Consider the following 16,577-nt stretch of genomic DNA (forward strand, 5'->3'; position numbering starts at 1 on the left):
TCAACTTTGTCAATCAAACCAAGCACCTTGGGTACTTCAATGTAAGTGAATTATTAAAAATAAAAAATACAAAACAATTACTTTAATAAACTGGCACCAGGTGTTCCTCAAATTTTGCGCTTTACCCAACACTGGAAGAAACTGAAATCTGTACATCTTTTTTCTGGGTCAACTCAAGTACATTTGTGTAGACTCTGCATTTGGAGGCTTTGCATAATGACCTCTGAACTATGCTTCCTATATGATCAATGGACCTCTTTTGGAGCTCCGACTAGTTTGGGCAGTGTGTGAGGTAAAGGTGAACACCTTTTCATGGATACAGCATGGGGATGGGGTGCGAGTCTAGCAAATTTTCACCAAATTATGGATAAACACATTGTGTCTTGATCTTAATTTTCAACTTTTTATCTTCCTTTTCATGTGTGTATAGATGTCGTCATGCAGTTGAACAGGCCATACTTCAATTACAGTCTAATGCAGCAGTACTACTCAGACCGAAGAAAGAAGCTGAATATTTTATCCAGGTATAAAGTGTTAAGAAAACATAAAGCTCTCCAGTTATGTTCTCTTTATGTATATGTATATATATATATATATATATATATATATATATATATATATATATATATATATATATATATATATATATATATATATATATTTATTTTTATTTTTTTTGTATATTTTTATCAAACCAAAGTTTAACTATTTCCGTGCCAGCAGTCTCTGCCCCCTTTAGGATCAGAAACTGCTGACGCGGTAAAATGGCGCTTACCGACGAATTGCCGCAGAAATCTGCCGGTTACGCCGTTCTGTCCCCACTGCAGGTCCCTCTCTCTGCCGGTACAGCTATGCAAGCATGTCAGGAGCCACTTTCATTGGCTGCTGACGCTGTCGATCTATGTAAGCCAATGGGATTGGCTAACAGTGATGACAGGGTCAAAAGCCAATGAAATCAGCTCCTGACCAGCTCACAGCTCTGACATCATATAGAGAGCAGGGCAGGGAGACAGCAGCGGGAGCGGCGGACCCCGTGGCGATGAGTGTTGAAATCTACATCCTTTCACATCCGCAAAACATTAAAACAGGCATCAGAGAGCTGACATGTTTCGAGCCATTCAGGCCCTTAATCATAGCTGACTGAATAATGGTGTACTCCCCTTAAATAGGGGCTTGTCTAAGCACTTAATCCTCTGGGCCACACCCAAAAGAAAGGGGGAGGGACAGAGAAAAACCTTCGTTTTACAGGTGCAAGACATCTCTCTTCTGAATAGGTACATACAAAATGAATAAAACCACATAAGAGACATTTTTAAAACATTTTTTACCCCAAAGAGCTGCAAACATCAAAAATTTTGTAAATTTAGCGACCTATTATGTCACACAGAGCCACAGTGTACGGGAACAAGAAGTCAGGAAAAAGGGGGGAGGTAGGGGGAATGGGGAGGGAGGGAGGGGGGGGGAAGTAAAAAGGAGGAGGGGAAAAAGAAACAGAGGGGGAAGCCATGTAGTGGTAACACCACTCTTAGAGCCGACAGTTGTCATCCGGCCCATACAGTACGTGGCATTCCCGTCGGGGAATTTATTAGAGCCAGACGAAATTGTTCAGATGAAGCCAACTTACCTGGTGAGTTCAAAGCGGTTGAGAATCGCTTGAAGGCTCGAGGTTACCCTACTTGGTCCATTAAGAGGGGGAGGTCAAGGGCTTTAGAAAAATCCCACCAGGATCTATTGGGGAAGTCCTCACAACGTGCCCAGAAACCATATAGGCCTACCTTCGTGAGCACCTATTCAGTTGATTTTAAGAAGGTGACTAGTATTATCAACAAACATCTCCCTATCTTGGAGGGAGACGTAGGCCTCTCCCCGATCTTGATGAATGGTGTTGGCTTCTCTAGCAGACGGGCCCCTACACTCGGGCAGATCCTTTCACCCAGCCTTTTTAGTTCAGATCGAACTCGGGAGACTTGGCTGTCGGTGGTAGAGTCATACAAGTGCGGTGTCCCAACGTGCAGATATTGTCATGCTCACCATAAATCAAAAGTTGTCGTCTCTGTCTAGTGGCCACCACTATAACATTAAGCAGTTCATTAACTGCGGCACAAGAATTGTAGTATATTTGGTTGAATGTACCCTGTGTTTATTACAGTATGTGGGGTGCTCCACGAGGCCACTAAGACAGAGGCTGGCCGAACACTATTTGGGGGCAGGTTGGGCCACCACGAACATTTTCAATGTAGCCAAACACTTTAGGGACCAACATGATGGGGTGATGAGGGGTTTCCGTTTTCAGGGGATCGAGCGGGTGGTACCATCTGAGAGGAGGCGATCTCTACAAGAGATTATTGAAAAGGGAGGCCATGTGGATACATCGCCTGGGCTCCAGAGCCCCTCAGGGCCTCAATGCCAGACGGGATCTGGCGTTTATCACATGATCTGGGGTGCTCTCTTCACCTCTTTTCTTCTCCTCCCCCCGTCTTTCTTTTCTCTTTTCTTTTTTCCCCCTCTTCCTTCCCCCTCTGTTTTTCCCCCTCCTCCTTTTTCTTCTTCCCCCCCCCCTTTTTCTTCCCCCCCCCTCCCTCCCCATTCCCCCTACATCCCCCCTTTTTCCTGACTTCTTGTTCCCATACACTGTGGCTCTGTGTGACGTAATAGGTCGCTAAATTTATAAAATTTTTGATGTTTGCTGCTCTTTGGGGTAAAAAATGTTTTAAAAATTTCTCTTATGTGGTTTTATTCATTTTGTATGTACCTATTTAGAAGAGAGATGTCTTGCACCTGTAAAACGAAGGTTTTTCTCTGTCCCTCCCCCTTTCTTTTGGGTGTGGCCCAGAGGATGAAGTGCTTAGACAAGCCCCTATTTAAGGGGAGTACACCATTATTCAGTCAGCTATGATTAAGGGCCTGAATGGCTCGAAACATGTCAGCTCTCTGATGCCTGTTTTAATGTTTTGCTGATGTATATGTCCTAATAAAGCTTGGAACCTTGGACTGGTGCGGACCTTCCGTTTTTCCTGTATTCCTGTGGGCCTGCTGACCTGGTCGTGCACAGCCTCGGTTCCTGTGGGTAGTAGCGGTGTTCACAGATTTTCTTTTCTTTCACATCTGTGCAGCCTTATGCAGGACATAGATTTCAACTTGTGTCAGTCCAGAACCAGTTAAAGAACAAATATACATACATTTGTTAAGCAATTATAAATGCTGTGTACATTAGTGGTTAACCAGCAAAGAGAACCTTTTCATATATCACAAGCAGAGCTATAAAAGGAAAACATTTGTTGCACCCGAAACGAGTCAAAGTAATAGCACACAAACAGTATACAGTATATCAGACCTAGTAGCCCTGATTACAACCGTCATGGACGTAGTAAAAAGACAGATCAGTAACATAGACCCAAAACTTAGTATTAAGTGTATTATAGACCAAGTGTACTTCTGACTAGTTCAAAGTCTGCCAGTGTCATGCCAAGGACCCCATATTTTCTCAAAATTCTGTCTATAGGCATATATAATTTTCCCAAGTTTGAGAGTAAAGTGATCTGATCTATCCATTGCCTAAGTGAAGGTGCCTAAGAGAAGGTGAACGCTCTCCCTTCCAGAATTGCACCAGCAGTTTGCATGCCTAAAAACAAAGCCCTAGAGACTGTGGCCCTACATTCACCCTCAGGAATCACTGAATCCAGGGCCCCAACAGTACAAGTAAATTCATTTCTAGGGAATTTTAGTTTAAAAATCCTATTAATCGGGTCTGATACACTTACCCAGAGTCCATGCACTTTATTTAGAACACCCCCACAGCAAATAAAGTAAGTCTCCTTGTTCACGCTTACATTTACAGCAAAGTGGAGATGCTATAATACCCATAGCAAACAACCTCTTAGGGGTATAGTATGACGTGTATAATGAAAAGCTGAACTTGTTTCTGCATTATATTCAGAGACATACTGGGTATAGCCTCTAGATCTCAGTCCAAGTATTATTGGCCATAGGACCAATGTATATTTGCCATTTGGCTTTACTTTGTACTGGAGACTTATGATAGATTTTTGCTAGCAGCATTAAAGGGAAGGTTCAGGGTCGATTAAAAAAAATAAAAAAAATCCACATCTACTTACCTGGGGCTTCCTCCAGCCCGTGGCAGGCAGGAGGTGCCCTCGGCGCAGCTCCGCAGGCTCCCGGTGGTCTCCGGTGGCGCTCCTGGCCAGGCCGGCGGCCAGGTCGGGCTTCTTGTGCGCTCCAAAATGCGCCTAACGGCGGCGCGCTGACATCACCGGACGTCCTCCGGGCTGTACTGCGCAGGCTCAGAACTACTGAGCCTGTGCAGTACAGCCCGGATGATGTCCGATGACGTCGGATGTGGATTTTTTTTTAATCGACCCTGAACTTTCCCTTTAAAGTGGACCCAAACTAAAAATACAAGATTTCAGAAATCAAATATATTTTCTAAATTATAATAATACATAGCAGCCTTTTTTCAGCTGCATGATGACAAATATAAAATATTTTACATTTATTGGAGAAACCCCTCCCTTCCTTTCATATTGCTGGCAAATAGTCCAGCAAACTGGTGAAGTAGATGGTGTCCAGCAATGGAGGAATTGCTAATGGCTGCCACCTATATAACCCTAGTTATGCAGAGGAGCCTTTTTAATATGTATACAAAAACTGGATACAACAATTACTTTATAAATTATGGGCTTGTAATTAGGGATAGATGCAAAACTTAAAAAATGCACCTTTATTTCCAAATAAAATATTGGCGCCATACGTTGTACTAGGGAAAATTTTTAGACATAACCGATACAAATGGGCAAATAAAATGTGTGGGTTTTAACCACTTCAGCCTAACTGGACGAAAATTTTCGTCCAGTTAGGCTGCGCGCACTCTTACGGGTCGTGCGCGCTCCCGCGGTCCCCACCGTGCACGCTCCCGCTGGGGGCCATTAGCCCAGCGATCAATGAAAGGGATTATAAATCCCTTTCACTGATCGGACCCCCCCGGAGAAAAGCCGACAGCGTCTCTTCAGACGCTGCGGCTTTTCTGAGATCAAAAAGTTCCCCTGCTTCTATCTTCTTCCTGGGAGCGAGATCGATCGCTCCCAGGACTTTTTAACTGTGGCCATCTTGTGGCCAAATAGCAAACTACACCAAAAAAACACTTAACATTGAATAAATACATTTTGAAACATTTACAATCCCCTGTTTACCTCCCACACCAAAAAATACCCACATACAAGTTTTAATAAAAAATTACAATAATAAAAAAAACAAACATAAATAGTTACCTAAGGGTCTAAACTTTTTAAATATTCATGTCAAAGGAGTATATCAATATGATTTATTAAATTATGGGCTTCTAAATAGTGATGGACGCAAATTGAAAAAATTCACTTTTATTTCCAAATTAAATATCGGCGCCATACATTGTGATATGGACATAATTTAAATGGTGTAATAAGCGGGACAAATTGGTAAATAAAGTACATTTAATTATGGCAGCATGTATTCATTTCAAACTATAGTGGCCAAAAGCTGAGCATTAATGATTTTTTTTCCATTTCTTTCTTAACCACTTAACATCTCAGTCGTTTTCAGCTTATGCATCCGAGCAATGTTCACCTCCCATTCATTAGCCTATAACTTTATCACTACTTATCACAATGAACTGATCTATAGCTTGTTTTTTCCGCCACCAATTAGGCTTTCTTTGGGGGGTACATTTTGCTAAGAGCCACTTTATTGTAAATGCATTTTAACAGGAAGAATAAGAAAAAAAATGAAAAAATTCATTATTTGTCAGTTTTCGGCCATTATAGTTTTAAAATAATACATGCCTCCATAATTAAAACCCACGTATTGTTATTGCCCATTTGTCACGGTTATTTCACCATTTAAATTATGTCCCTATCACAATGTATCGCAACAATATTTTATTTGGAAATAAAAGAGCATTTTTTCCGTTTTGCATACATCACTATTTACAAGCTTATAAAAAAAAAATAGAGAGAAATATTTCATCTTTACATAGATATTTAAAAAGTTTAGACCCTTAGGTAAATATTTGTGTTTTTTTTTTTATAGTAATGTTTTTTTTTTTTTTATTAAACATTTTATGTGGGCATTTTTGGGAGGGTGGGATATAAAAGTGTTTTATTTGGGGAAATATTGGTGTAGTGTAATCTTTTTGGGTATTTACTTGTAGTTTTACTTTTTGGCCACAAGATGGCAATCTCAATTTTTTTTACATGACGTCACTCTAAGCGTACAATGTACGCTTAGAGGGACACAGCTTCAGAAAGAGCGAAGCTTCCGAGAGAAGCTGTCGCTTTTTCAGCGGGGGAGAGGAATCAATGATCGGGCTCCATAGCCCGACACATTGATTCCGTGGCTACCGACTCCGCGGCCGGGAGTGCGCGTGCACGCGCACGATCGGCCGCGGGAGCGCGCCTGTCCTCCTTGACGTTTTTATACGTCAAGGAGGACAAAGTGGTTAAAGAGACTCCGTAACAAAAATTGCATCCTGTTTTTTATCATCCTACATGTTCCAAAAGCTATTCTAATGTGTTCTGGCTAACTGCAGCACTTTCTACTATGACAGTCTCTGTAATAAATCAATGTATCTTTCACCTGTCAGACTTGTCGGCCTGTGTCTGGAAGGCTGCCAAGTTCTTCAGTGTTGTGGTTCTGCTATGAACTCACCCTTTCTGGCCCCTCTATGCACACTGCCTGTGTGTTATTTAGATAAGCGAGAAGAGAGAAGCTGCTCTAATCAGCTGGATAAATCGTCCTCTGAGCTGGCTGGGCTTTCACATACTGAGGAATTACAAACAAGGGCAAAGCTGTTTGCAAGAGGAAAAGAGCAGCCTGAAACTTCAGTGCATGGGGGAAAGAAACACACAAATGATCTCTTGAGATTCAAAAGGAATGCTGTATACAGCCTGCTTATGTATGGATGTATTTTCTATGTGTGGACATACTGTACATCAACCTACTTCCTGTTTTGGTGGCCATTTTGTTTGTTTACAAACAAACTTTTTAAAACTGTTTTTAACCACTTTTAATGCGGCGAGGAGCGGCGAAATTGTGACAGAGGGTAATAGGAGATGTCCCCTAACGCACTGGTATGTTTACTTTTGAGCGATTTTAACAATACAGATTCTCTTTAATATTCCTGTTAAAATGAGTTTAGAATAAATTAATTCTCAGCAAAATGTATCACCCACAGAAAGCCTAATTGGTGGGGGAAAAAACAAGATATAGATCAATTCATTGTGATGAGTAGTGATAAAGTTATTGGCAAATGAATGGGAGGTGAAATTTGCTCAGATGTAAAAAAAAAAAATCTCAACCCTGTTGGCTGAAGTGGTTAACTACGGTAGCATGTTTTATTTTGAAACTATAATGTCCGAAAATTGAGAAATAATGAATTTTTTTAACATTTTTCTTATTATTGCCATTAAAACTGAGTTAGAATAAAATAATTCTTAGCAAAAAGTACCCCCCAAAGAAAGCCTAATCACTGGCGAAAAAAACAAGATCTAGATTTTTGTTGTGATAAGTAGTAATAAAGTTATAGGTGAATTAATGGAAGGAGCACTGACGGGTGAAAATTGCTCTGGTTTTTTAAGAGGAAAACCCCTTTGAGGTGAAAAGGTTAAAGGGAGTCACTGCCTTTTCCAGCTCCCAACCCATTAAATGCTTCAACTGAGCTGCAATATAGTAAATGAAAGACAAGACAAACATTTATATTGCGCTTTTCTCCTTGTGAACTAAAAAGTGCCTTAGCTGGAGCCAAAAGGGCACGCTCAGTAGCCAGTGTTAGGGAGTCTAGCCCCCGGGACTCCTTACTGAATAGGTGCTGGCTTACTGAACAGGAAGAGCCGTGATTCAAATTCAGATCACCTGTGTCACGGGCAGAACCCTTTACCAGTACACTATCCAGCCATTAACCACCCTGGCGTTCTATTAAGATCGCCAAGGCGGCTGCGGGAGGGTTTTTTTTTTATTAAAAAAAAAAACAATTTCATGCAGCCAACTGAAAGTTGGCTGCATGAAAGCCCACTAGAGGGCGCTCCCGACGCATTCTTCTGATTGCCTCCGGCAATCAGAAGTAACAAGGAAGGCTGCAATGAGCAGCCTTCCTTGTTTGACTTTCCTCGTCGCCATGGCGATGAGCGGAGTGACGTCATGGATGTCAGCCGACGTCCTGACGTCAGCCGCCTCGATCCAGCCCTTAGCGCTGGCCGGAACAATTTGTTCCGGCTGCGCAGGGCTCGGGCGGCTGGGGGGACCCTCTTTCGCCGCTGCACACGGCGAATCGCCGCGCTGCGGCGGCGATCAGTTAGCACATGCGGCTGGCAAAGTGCCGGCTGCGTGTGCTGCTTTTTATTTTATCAAAATCGGCCCAGCAGGGCCTGAGCGGCAGCCTCCGGCGGTGGTGGACGAGCTGGTGACATGTTTTTATCTCCTGTAGCACTTTTTATTTTTAAACTGGAATTGATAAAAAACTAAGAAAAAATGAATTTTTTTTTATTTGTCCCCTCTTTTTTGGTCTAGGGACAAACTACCCGCCACTGAAAGTCTAGTTTGTCCTGAAAAAAACGATACCTAGATCATTTAGGTGTCGTGAGTAGGGATAAAGTTATGACTGATTAAAAAGGGACATAGCTAAAACGTCAAAATTGCTCTGGTCAATAAGGGGAAAACAAGGTCTGGATGCGAAGTGGTTAAGACCCGAGTCGCAGCCACCAGCAAAACGGGCCCATACTACCCATAGTCTCCCAGAGGTGCTGGCAAATCCCAATTGGCAATCCCCAGGTTCCGCTGCACCCGTACTGCCCCCTTTCACCGCCCAGTCTGGAGTCCAGGTGGAGACAGATAATCTAGGATCGGCCCTAGACTTTTTTCATCTGTTTTGCACAGTGGATCTCTACGACTTAATTGTGGCTGAGACCAACCGTTATGCCACACAATACGCAACCGCCAACCCGAGAAGCTACCATGCCCCAGCCTTTTTGGTGGAAACCGCTCAAAGTTTCCAAATGTAACATTTTTTTGGGCCTTCTCCTTAACATGGGTCTAGTCATAAAGAATGTATTGCAGTCTTATTGGTCTACGCACCCAATACATCACATGCCCATGTTCTCTGCTGCCATGTCCAGGTCACGATTTGAGAACATCCTGCGCTTCCTGCACTTCAGTGCCAATACAACCTGTCATCTAAGAGGCCACCCTGCTTATGACCGGTTCCACAAAATTCAGCCCCTCATAGACCACCTGTCATCAAAATTTGCAGATGCTTATACCCCTGAACAGTCATTTTGACAAAAAATAAAACCACCTATGAACTCTCCATACTCCTAACGAAATACATTGGGGTGTTGTCTTTCTAAAATGGGGTCAGTTGTGGGGTTCCTATACTGCCCTGGCATTTTAGGGGCCCTAAACCGTGAGGAGTAGTCTGGAAATCAAATGCCTCAAAATGACCTGTGAAATCCTAAAAGTACTCATAGGACTTTGGGCCCCTTAGCGCACCTAGGCTGCAAGAAAGTGTCACATGTATCACCGTACTCAGAAGTAGTATAATGTGTTTTGAGGTGTATTTTGACACATACCCATGCTGGGTGGGAGAAATATCTCTGTAAATGGACAATTGTGTGTAAAAAAATAAATAAAACAAATTTTCATTTACAGAGATATTTCTCTCACCCAGCATAGGGATGTGTAAAAATACACTCCAAATTATACAATTTCTCCTGAGTACAGCGATACCACATGTATGACACTTCTTTGCAGCCTAGGTGTGCTAAGGGGCCCAAAGTCCTATGAGCACCTTTAGGCTTTACAGCGGTGCTTACAATTTAGCACCCCCCAAAATGCCAGGACAGTAAACACACCCCACAAATGACCCCATTTTGGAAAGTAGACACCCCAAGGTATTCAGAGAGGCGCATGGTGAGTCTGTGGCAGATTTTATTTTATTTTTATCACACGTTAGCAGAAATTGAAACTTTTTTTTTAGTTAATGAATACTTTGAGATTTCTTCTTTCCAAAATGGCGTCATTTGGGGGTATATATACTATCCTGGAATTCTAGCACCTCATGAAACATGACAGGTGCTCAGAAAAGTCAGAGATGCTTCAAACTGGGTAAAAGTTATAGCGTTTACAACTATGGTGCAAAAAGTGGATTTCCCCAAACAAAAAAAAAATCCAATAAGTGTCTATTTATTGATCAAAGACATGTAGCACAATAAATTTAGATGCACATTTATATAGAAATTTTACTTTATTTGAAAAATGTCACCGCAGAAAGTAAAAAAAAAATCTTTTTTTTAAAAAATGTCATGTTTTTTTGATGAATATAATAAAAACTAAACATCACAGCAGCAATCAAATAGCACCAAAAGAAAGCTGTATTAGTGACAAGAAATGGAGGTAAAATTAATTTAGGTGGCAGGTTGTATGACCGAGCAATAAACCGTTAAAGCTGCAGTGGTCTGAATGGAAAAGAAAGTGTCTGGTCCTTAAAGAGAACCCGAGGTGTGTTTAAAGAATGTTATCTGCATACAGAGGCTGGATCTGCCTATACAGCCCAGCCTCTGTTGCTATCCCAAACCCCACTAAGGTCCCCCTGCACACTGCAATCCCTCATAAATCACAGTCGTGCTGTGAGGATCTGTTTACATCTGTAGTGTCAGTCTCAGCTGCTCCCCCGCCTCCTGCATAGCTCCGGTCTCTGCCCCCGTCCCTTCCCTCCAATCAGCAGGGAGGGAAGGGATGCAGGCGGGGACTGGAGTTCTGCAGGAGGCGGGGAGAGCAGCAGACTGACACTATAGAGATAAACACAGCCAGCTCTGACAAGCTGTTTGTCAGCAGCATGGCTGTGATTTATGAGGGATTGCAGAGTGCAGGGGGACCTTAGGGGGGTTTGGGATAGCAACAGAGGCTGGGCTGTATAGGCAGATCCAGCCGCTGTATGCAGATAATATTCTTCAAACCCACCTCGGGTTCTCTTTAAGGGGGTTTAAGGCTGCAGTCCTTAAGTGGTTAATAAGACAAGAAGCTAAGTAGATTGACATATAAAACACATACGTCCAACAAGAATGAATCAGTCAATTGTCAACTGTTCCATTTAAACGCTCCAAAGTCTCATTGCCATAAATCTGCAAAACCTATAGAATCTTCTTACAAACAAACATTTGTTGTTCTACTGAAAGCCAGTCCTCCCCAGTGGGCCACATGAGGCTGAAAAATTAGCCATATCAGGAGGTTCCCTTGTTGGAATCAAACTTATTGTAATGACAGAAAAAAGAAACAGCCAGAAAAAAAAAAAAACAAATAAAAAGGAATCCCATTAATAGCGGCAGTTATGAAAAGAAAAACACTTGAGCCAAGGATCCCATATTTTCTCATAAGTGTTGTTTAACCATTTTCCCAAGTAAATATAAATATATATATATATATATATATATATATATATATATATATATATATATATATATATATATATATATATATATATACACAGTGGCTTGCAAAAGTATTTGGCCCCCTTGAAGTTTTCCACATTTTGTCACATTACTGCCACAAACCAGAATCAAGTGTATTGGAATTTCACATGAAAGACCAATACAAAGTGGTGTACACGTGAGAAGTGGAACAAAAATCATACACGATTCCAAACATTTTTTACAAATCAATAACTGCAAAGTGGGGTGTGCGTAATTATTCAGCCCCCTTTGGTCTGAGTGCAGTCAGTTCCCCATAGACCTTGCCTGATGAGTGCTAATGGCTAAATAGAGCTCACCTGTGTGTAATCTAATGTCAATAAAAATACAGCTGCTCTGTGACAACCTCAGAGGTTGTCTAAGAGAACTTTGGGAACAACACCACCATGAAATCCAAAGAACACACCAGACAGGTCCGGGATAAAGTTATTGAGAAATCTAACCACTTGAGGACCACAGTCTTTTTGCCCCTTAAGGACCAGAGCCTTTTTCTCCATTCAGACCACTGCAGCTTTCACGGTTTATTGCTCGCTCATACAACCTACCACCTAAATGAATTTTACCTCCTTTTCTTCTCACTAATGCAGCTTTCTTTTGGTGCTATTTGATTGCTGCTGCGAGTTTTACTTTTTATTATATTCATCAAAAAAGACATGAATTTTGGCAAAAAAATGACTTTAACTTTCTGTGCTGACATTTTTCAAATAAAGTAAAATTTCCTATACATTTGAGCGCGAAAGTTATTCTGCTACATGTCTTTGATAAAAAAAAAAAAAACATTCAGTGTATATTTATTGGATTGGGTAAAAGTTATAGCGTTTGCAAACTATTGTGCCAAAAGTGAATTTTCCCATTTTCCAGCATCTCTGACTTTTCCGCCCACCTGTCATGTTTCACGAGGTGCTAAAATTCCAGGATAGTATAAATACCCCCCAAATGACCCCATTTTGGAAAGAAGACATCCCAAAGTATTCACTGAGAGGCATGGTGAGTTCATAGAAGATTGTATTTTTTGTCACAAGTTAGCGTAAAATGACACTTTGAGACAAAAAAAAAAAATCCATTTCTGCTAACTTGTGACAAAAAAAAATTAAATTTGCCACGGACTCACCATAGCCCTCTTGGAATACCTTGGTGCTCATTGGACGTTGGGCCCCTTAGCGCACCTAGGCTGCAAAAAGGGGTCACACGTGGTATTGCCGTACTCAGGAGAAGTAGTATAATGTGTTTTGGGGTGTATTTTTACACATACCCATTCTGGGTGGGAGAAATATCTCTGTAAATGACAATCTTTTGATTTTTTTTTACACACAATTGTCCATTTACAGAGATATTTCTCCCACCCAGCATGGGTATGTGTAAAAATACACCCCAAAACACATTATACTACTTCTCCTTAGTACGGCGATACCACGTGTGGCACTTTTTTGCACCCTAACTGCGCTAAGGGGCCCAAAGTCCAATGAGTACCTTTAGGATTTCAAGGGTCATTTTGAGACATTTGTTTTCAAGACTACTCCTCACGGTTTAGGGCCCCTAAAATGCCAGGACAGTATAGGAACCCCACAAATGACCCCATTTTAGAAAGAAGACACCCCAAGGTATTCCGTTAGGAGTACGGTGAGTTCATAGAAGATTTTATTTTTTGACACAAGTTAGCGGAAATTGATTTTTATTAGTTTTTTTCACAAAGTGTCATTTTCCGCTAACTTGTGACAAAAAATAAAATCTTCTATGAACTCACCGTACTACTAACGGAATACCCTGGGGTGTCTTCTTTCTAAAATGGGGTCATTTGTGGGGTTCCTATACTGTCCTGGAATTTTAGGGGCCCTAAACCGCGAGGAGTAGTCTTGAAACGAAATTTCTCAAAATGACCTGTGAAATCCTAAAGGTACTCATTGGACTTTGGGCCCCTTAGCGCAGTTAGGGTGCAAAAAAGTGCCACACATGTGGTATCACCGTACCGTATTCACTGAGAGGCATGGTGAGTTCATAGAAGATTGTATTTTTTGTCACAAGTTAGCGGAAAATGACACTTGAAACAAAAAAAAATAAAAAATTCAATTTCTGCTAACTTGTGACAAAAAAAAATGAAATCTGCCACGGACTCACCATAGCCCTCTCTAAATACCTTGAAGTGTCTACTTTCCAAAATGGGGTCATTTGTGGGGTGTATTTACTGTCCTGGCATTTTGGGGGGTGCTAAATTTTAAGCACCCCTGTAAAGCCTAAAGGTGCTCATTGGACGTTGGGCCCCTTAGTGCACCTAGGCTGCAAAAAGGGGTTACACATGTGGTATTGCCGTACTCGGGAGAAGTAGTATAATGTGTTTTGGGGTGTATTTTTACACATACCCCTGCTGGGTGGGAGAAATATCTCTGTAAATGACAATCTTGATTTTTTTTTTACACACAATTGTCCATTTACAGAGATATTTCTCCCACCCAGCATGGGTATGTGTAAAAATACACCCCAAAACACATTAAACTACTTCTCCTGAGTACGGCGGTACCACATGTGTGGCACTTTTGTGCACCCTAACTGCGCTAAGGGGCCCAAAGTCCAATGAGCACCTTCAGGCTTTACAGGGATGCTTACAATTTAGCACCCCCCCCCCCACTTGCCAGGACAGTTAACAAACCCCACAAATGACCCAATTTTGGAAAGAATACACGCTAAGGTATTCCATGAGGGCCATGGTGAGTTCAATTTCGGCTAACTTGTGACAAAAAATAAAATATTCTATGAACTCACCAGGCACCTAACGGAATACTTTGGGGTGTCCTCTTTCCAAAATGGCATCATTCGTGGGGTCTGTCCTGGCATTTTAGGGTCTCTGCAGTCATTACATGTATGGCCAGTATTAGGAGTTTCTGCTATACTCCTTATATTGGGCATAAGGGTAATGCACTCTGGGCTGAAAGGAAAAATGAACGTCAATCAATCAATCAATGTGGATGAAAAAATATCTGCCAAAAAAATTTGAAAAAAATGAAGAGGGGAAGGCGTCTGCCAGGACATAGGAGCTGCCACCCCAAAAATCCAAACCCACCAGCTCGTATGTCCTGGCAAACCTGATTTATCCATTCACACCGATCGATGTGGATGAACAAATCATTGCCAGAGTTCTTTTTTGCTACAAAGTGCTTGCCAAAGCATATGAAACCCCAACACCACTCCTCGGCCCATATGCCTCGGCAAACGTATCTTTTTGACTGCGGAGGAGAAATCTCGTCCTGCAGCGCTGCATGCACCGACTTGTGTGTAAGCTGACAGACGCGCAATGTTCTGTCAGGATGCACCATCAGTGCTGGAGCTGGTTAGTCGTTCGCTCGGTCCACCTGGAAGGTTATTGGATGGAAAAAGAGAAAAAAAAATACAAAAAAAAAAACAAAAAACAAGCAAGCAGCAAAGCAATTACTTCATTAACATTAATAAACTTTGAACTTTTTTAATAAAAAACGTAACATTGCAAACCAAACATTAACTTCTTTGCTTACCTGTTTTTTTTTTTTTTTGTTTTTTTTTTTTAACTTACCTCTCGAGGACAAACCTCTCCTCCCCCATGGAACAATGTGCGAAGTGCAAATCGCACAGAGTTGTGGCGAAGTACATTACGCAATTTGTCCCAAGTGAAAGGAGAGGTTTCTGGCAGCCCTGTGTATTAGGGTCTCTGGAAACCCGATGTTTGGTTTCACACTGCATATTGACATATCCGGTGGGTCGAGCCCGCCGCATCGTATCGTCCAAAACAGACCTTCAGGCAATACCACAAGAGTAGCATTCGGCCTAGTAATGAACTGCGTCGCCATAGACTAACATGACTTCCGCGCCGATCGATATTGCCACAGAAGCCACGCAGTAACGTAGGCATGCACTAGCGTTAAGTCAAGCACTTCCGGCGTAGGGGGGGGGGGGACCACAAAGTGTGACTTTTGCTAGGCATTTTGCCCTAACGCATCGCAGCAGTGTGAAATAGCACTGAGAGACCCTTGTGTGCCTACCGCTGTGTGTGGAGTTCCCTACTCTCTAATAGTGTACCTGCTCGTGGTACCTCTCAAAACACTCCCCTAGGCATAGGCCAGGCTGGTCAGGACAGGTGGGACAATAAACAGTGGTGTCACGCCTTATTCCAGCCCTGCTGCAGACACGACAGCGTTTTCTTCGGATTCGTTGACCTGGGGTACTCGGAATTGGATAGGCGTAATGCCTTCCATGCAGCCGGCTAGTTGCATCTTGGGGTTGGGCCACGGCACCTCCTGGATACAGGAGTTCCATCACGATCTGTTTATTAAATTGAATAAACGATCCAGTTCTCCCAGCCTTACTGTAGAGAACAAAGCTGTTGTAAATTGCCAATTGAATGAGGTAAAAAGACACTTTTTTATACCAGCGTCTTGTTTTTCGGGCAACTAAATATGGCGCTAACCTCTGGTCATTGAAGTCCACCCCTCCCATGTTAGTATTATACTCATGGACGACAAGGGGTTTTTCAATGACCTCAGTTCGCCGTTGAATTTCAACTGTCGTGTCTGCGTAAATGGTGGACAGGAAGTAAACCTCCCTCTTGTCCTTCCATTTCACCGCGAGCAGGTCGTCAGCACACAAGGCGGCCCTCTGCCCCCGTTGAAGTCTGGTGGTAATGAGCCGTTGGGGGAAGCCCCGGCGACTAGGCCGCACGGTGCCACAGCATCGGATTCTTTCTATTTTTAAGTGCTGAAAGAGGGCCACACTTGTGTAATAATTGTCCACAAAAAGATGGTACCCCTTCTGGAACAAGGGTGACACCAAGTCCCACACAACCTTTCTACTGCTCCCCAGGTAGTCAGGGCATCCGACCGGCTCCAATTTTGAGTCTTTTCCCTCATAGACCCTAAAATAAGATGTATAGCCTGTGGCCCTTTCACAGAGCTTATACAGTTTCACCCCATACCGGGCGCGTTTGCTTGGGATGTACTGTTTGATGCGAAGGCGCCCGGTAAAGCTCATGAGGGACTCGTCTACGCAGATGTCCTGGTCAGGGGTATAAGCATCTGCAAATCTGGATGACAGGTGGTCTATGAG

At 42.4% G+C, this 16,577-nt stretch overlaps 1 protein-coding gene across 1 annotated transcript in view; it reads left to right on the top strand.

The window, feature by feature from the left end:
• LOC137504020 (protein ELYS-like) overlaps positions 1-16,577 on the top strand; it is an 831,023-nt gene that overhangs the window by 21,512 nt on the left and 792,934 nt on the right. The window contains exon 2 of the mRNA XM_068231910.1: positions 431-524. Within this exon, the coding sequence (XP_068088011.1) occupies positions 431-524 (94 nt within the window). The remainder of the gene's footprint in view (positions 1-430; positions 525-16,577) is intronic.

Source organism: Hyperolius riggenbachi, chromosome 4, assembly GCF_040937935.1.
Source record: "Hyperolius riggenbachi isolate aHypRig1 chromosome 4, aHypRig1.pri, whole genome shotgun sequence".
Lineage (NCBI taxonomy): Eukaryota > Metazoa > Chordata > Amphibia > Anura > Hyperoliidae > Hyperolius > Hyperolius riggenbachi.